This window comes from Brassica napus, chromosome A8, assembly GCF_020379485.1.
Source record: "Brassica napus cultivar Da-Ae chromosome A8, Da-Ae, whole genome shotgun sequence".
NCBI lineage: Eukaryota > Viridiplantae > Streptophyta > Magnoliopsida > Brassicales > Brassicaceae > Brassica > Brassica napus.
This window is the reverse complement of record NC_063441.1, coordinates 13,278,932-13,282,217: the sequence shown is the minus strand read 5'-3', so window position 1 is coordinate 13,282,217 and position 3,286 is coordinate 13,278,932. Positions and strand designations below refer to the sequence as shown.

Here is a 3,286-nt window from a genome sequence, read left to right as displayed (position 1 = left end):
GCTTTAAATAACTGTACGGATCAGGGAAAAGCCGTAGAAGAAGGAATCGTCAATTGCGCATGCAGTCCATATATATAGTAATGTTGGCTTTAAGAATGATTAAGGGGCACCATATTTGGAAACAGCTCAATATTATTTGTAAAGCATTTTTTATACAACTACTTCCATTACCTTGTATGAGTCAATTTATTTGCTTTATAGTAGTGCATGTTTATATAAACGTATGTTTGTAAATGGGTAGTTATTTAATTAACTCCTTTTTTCTGCCTTATGTTATATGTTGACACAAACCTACTATGTTATAATATAAATAATTAGATATTTTAAAGTGAATTCAACATTTCTAATATTTAGCATTTATCTACTTGGTAAAAAAAGTGAGCGCTTTGTTGGCTGAGGAATGAATCAACTTGCACAGTTGCACTAGCATATACACTATTGTGGAATTAAGTGGTGATCAATCAACACCAAACTTAGTTTAAGTTCTGGTGTTTTGGTATAAGAAATTTATCCAAAAAGATATAAGAAGCGACTAACAGATAGAAGAAGTTCTTCTAACCTTAGGAATTGAAAAAATATCCGTATTAAATGAAGTAAGTAAAATATAAATTTTGAGAGTCACATAGAAGTTATGCAACAAAACTAAAATTTAAACGCTATGACTCATATGCAAGTTTTCAAAGTTTTAACCAAAAAAAAGTTTTCCAAGTTCAAAATTGTCAACTACACGATTGGCACATTATTTTAGAACCCTAAAAAGATGTTGATTGGTCTAAAAAATTAGTGACAAACTTAACTTTTCTTCATATTTACTGTAGTTCGATTAATGATGAAATTTAATAGAATAACTAATACTAGTACTTAGCAGTAAAGATTGCTAATTTAGATTAAAATCTTTAGAAATCTTTTTTTCTTTTCATCATAATCTTTAGAAATCTAACAGAGAGAATAGTAGAGTGTTATCGGTAACATAAATATCGGTGGCCTAATTTCTGTGCCAATTAAGCACCGTTAACACATGAATGGTTCCGTACATGGTAAAGTACCCCACATTCTCTGACAAACCCATGTTCAAGCATGCACTTTCTAAAGCTTATGTATCATTCATATGATTTGACATATAATCTTCCTTATTTAGAACCCTGGTTATTTAGCTATCACATGAACTTCGGCCCTCAATTTTCTTTTTAATTAACGTTCGTAAGTCATAACAAACTTATGTTACAAAAAAATTCATAACAAACTTTAGTCCAAAGTTAAACACCATATTTTATGTTTAATGCTTAGAATGTACAACTTATCTGTAGTAAGACCTATCTATATTTTTCTATAGGAGGTAAATGACAACAACAAGTTTTTTTTTGGGCAAACAATGAAAACAACGATAAGTTGCACAAGAATCAACAAAAATAAGGAAATATTAAACAAATAGAGGAATACTTTCTGGCATTACTCAACTTCTCTCACAGAATCAAGATCTGCGAGGAAAACATTACAACTTTTTTACAGATCTAAACCCATAGAATATCAATATCTATCTCATACGGGCTTGTTTCTTGTTAGACGAGTAAATTAGTTAACTCGTGAAAAAACCCTAGATGGGCATAAAATAGAAGGAAAGAAAAACTTTTTAGAAAAGCGAAGAGATGCTATCTTTTGTAAAGAGAAGCTTCTACTTCTTCTTCAACCATCTCCTTCTGCTTCTTCGTCAAACGATTTAGCTTAAACCTCATCTAATCATGGAGGTTAGGCTTTGAAAAACGACTTCATCACAAGGAATGGTGAGACCCATGTCGTGGTCGAATCCAAACTCTTCCTCAGCTCGTCTTAAGAGAAACTGGAACTCAGGGTGAGTCAAGAAGGAGACTGGGACAATGTATCTGCTTCTGTTCTCTCCGACATAGACAGGAAAGTGTCCCTTTGGAACATCGAGCGGGAGGTAATCGTCGTCGTACCCTCTTCCGTTCTTCTTTCCTAAGCTCGAGCATCTCTTAAGAATCTGCTTCAGCATTGCTGTTTGAGTGAGTTTTAAAGATTTCTTCATTATTGCCATTTGGGGTTTGTGTTCTTCAGAGAGAAAAGCTTTTGGTTTTGTATGGAAGGAGAGAGAGAGAGAGAGAGTTATGTAGAAGGAGATGGGTGGTTATTGAGGAGTATATATTTATAAATAAAGATTTGGTTGTCTAAATGTCTGTACATATTTGTGCGGGTAGAGAGAGACGGACATGACGACATGTGCATATGTAGAAGGAGAAGGTGGGAGCCAAAATGGCAAAGGCCAGCTGAGGATTTATTTCATTGTTGGTCCTCTTTGTGACATTGTGGCCCCTTTTGATCTCTTCATGGCCAGTTTTAGCCAAAGCCTAATAACACTTATTATTTTCTAAATTTTAATTATTTATAAATTATTAACAAAATTTATTAAATTTTAATTTAAAATGTTTGCGGTCATAAAGCTAAAGACCGGCGCTACTTAATTCCTTTTTGGGGTTAAAATATTAAGTTCAAACACGTATGCGTGACTAATAAAAAAATCGCCATGAAAAAGAGTCATTTATATTTTTTTATATAAACTCAATACCATAAGCTATGCCTAAACGTGATAACCACCCTTCTATATTTATATATATATATATATAGGCTAAAAGCCTAAAACTGTATATTCCAGTAAAATGACCAGATATATTTTACTATAGCTAGTGTCTACCATTAGTAAATATCAAATATTTGCATCACTTTAATTAAATTAAATATTAATAACTAAGAAATAGAATTTTGACAAGTTTAGCAAAAAAAAAAAATTATTTTCGGAAGTTGGACAATATACCTTCGGAGATATGAATTGTGTCATGTTAGTTGCAGACTTGCAGTGGCCAATGGAACTCTAGCTCAATTGCATTTACATCTTCGAATGGCTAGGTGAATCTCACCACTATTAGTTTTATGAGTCGATTACCATTTAGGACACTTTTTTTATCTTTTTTAACACTTTAAGACACAATCCGCTGGAGGGACACTTTCCTTGAATCTGAGAGCTGTTTTGGACAGAAATGACCTTGCTCAGAAGAAACGGAAGATGCGCTTATGTTTGGGTAAGTATAAATTGTAACTTGTTTTTCTTATTTCTCTTAATGTTTCATTTACTTTTATTTCAAATTCTAAAATATATAAAACAAAAATAATTATCACATTAAATTATGTATAAAATTCTCTATCTTTTAACATCCATTTTCATATATATATACTAATATATATACAAAAAAGTATGGACATGGATATCATAGTG

At 32.0% G+C, this 3,286-nt stretch overlaps 1 protein-coding gene across 1 annotated transcript; it reads right to left on the bottom strand.

Moving 5' to 3' along the window:
* Positions 1-1,244: 1,244 nt before the first annotated feature.
* LOC106370226 (auxin-responsive protein SAUR50) lies at positions 1,245-2,179 on the bottom strand. Its single transcript, XM_013810276.3, has one exon. The coding sequence runs from the start codon at positions 2,051-2,053 to the stop codon at positions 1,730-1,732; it is 324 nt and encodes a 107-aa protein (XP_013665730.2). The 5' UTR covers positions 2,054-2,179; the 3' UTR covers positions 1,245-1,729.
* Positions 2,180-3,286: the final 1,107 nt, after the last annotated feature.

Coding starts and splice junctions, on each gene's coding strand:
- LOC106370226 (XM_013810276.3), bottom strand. CDS start 2,053: ATGGCAATAATGAAGAAATCTTTAAAACTCACTCAAACAGCAATGCTG.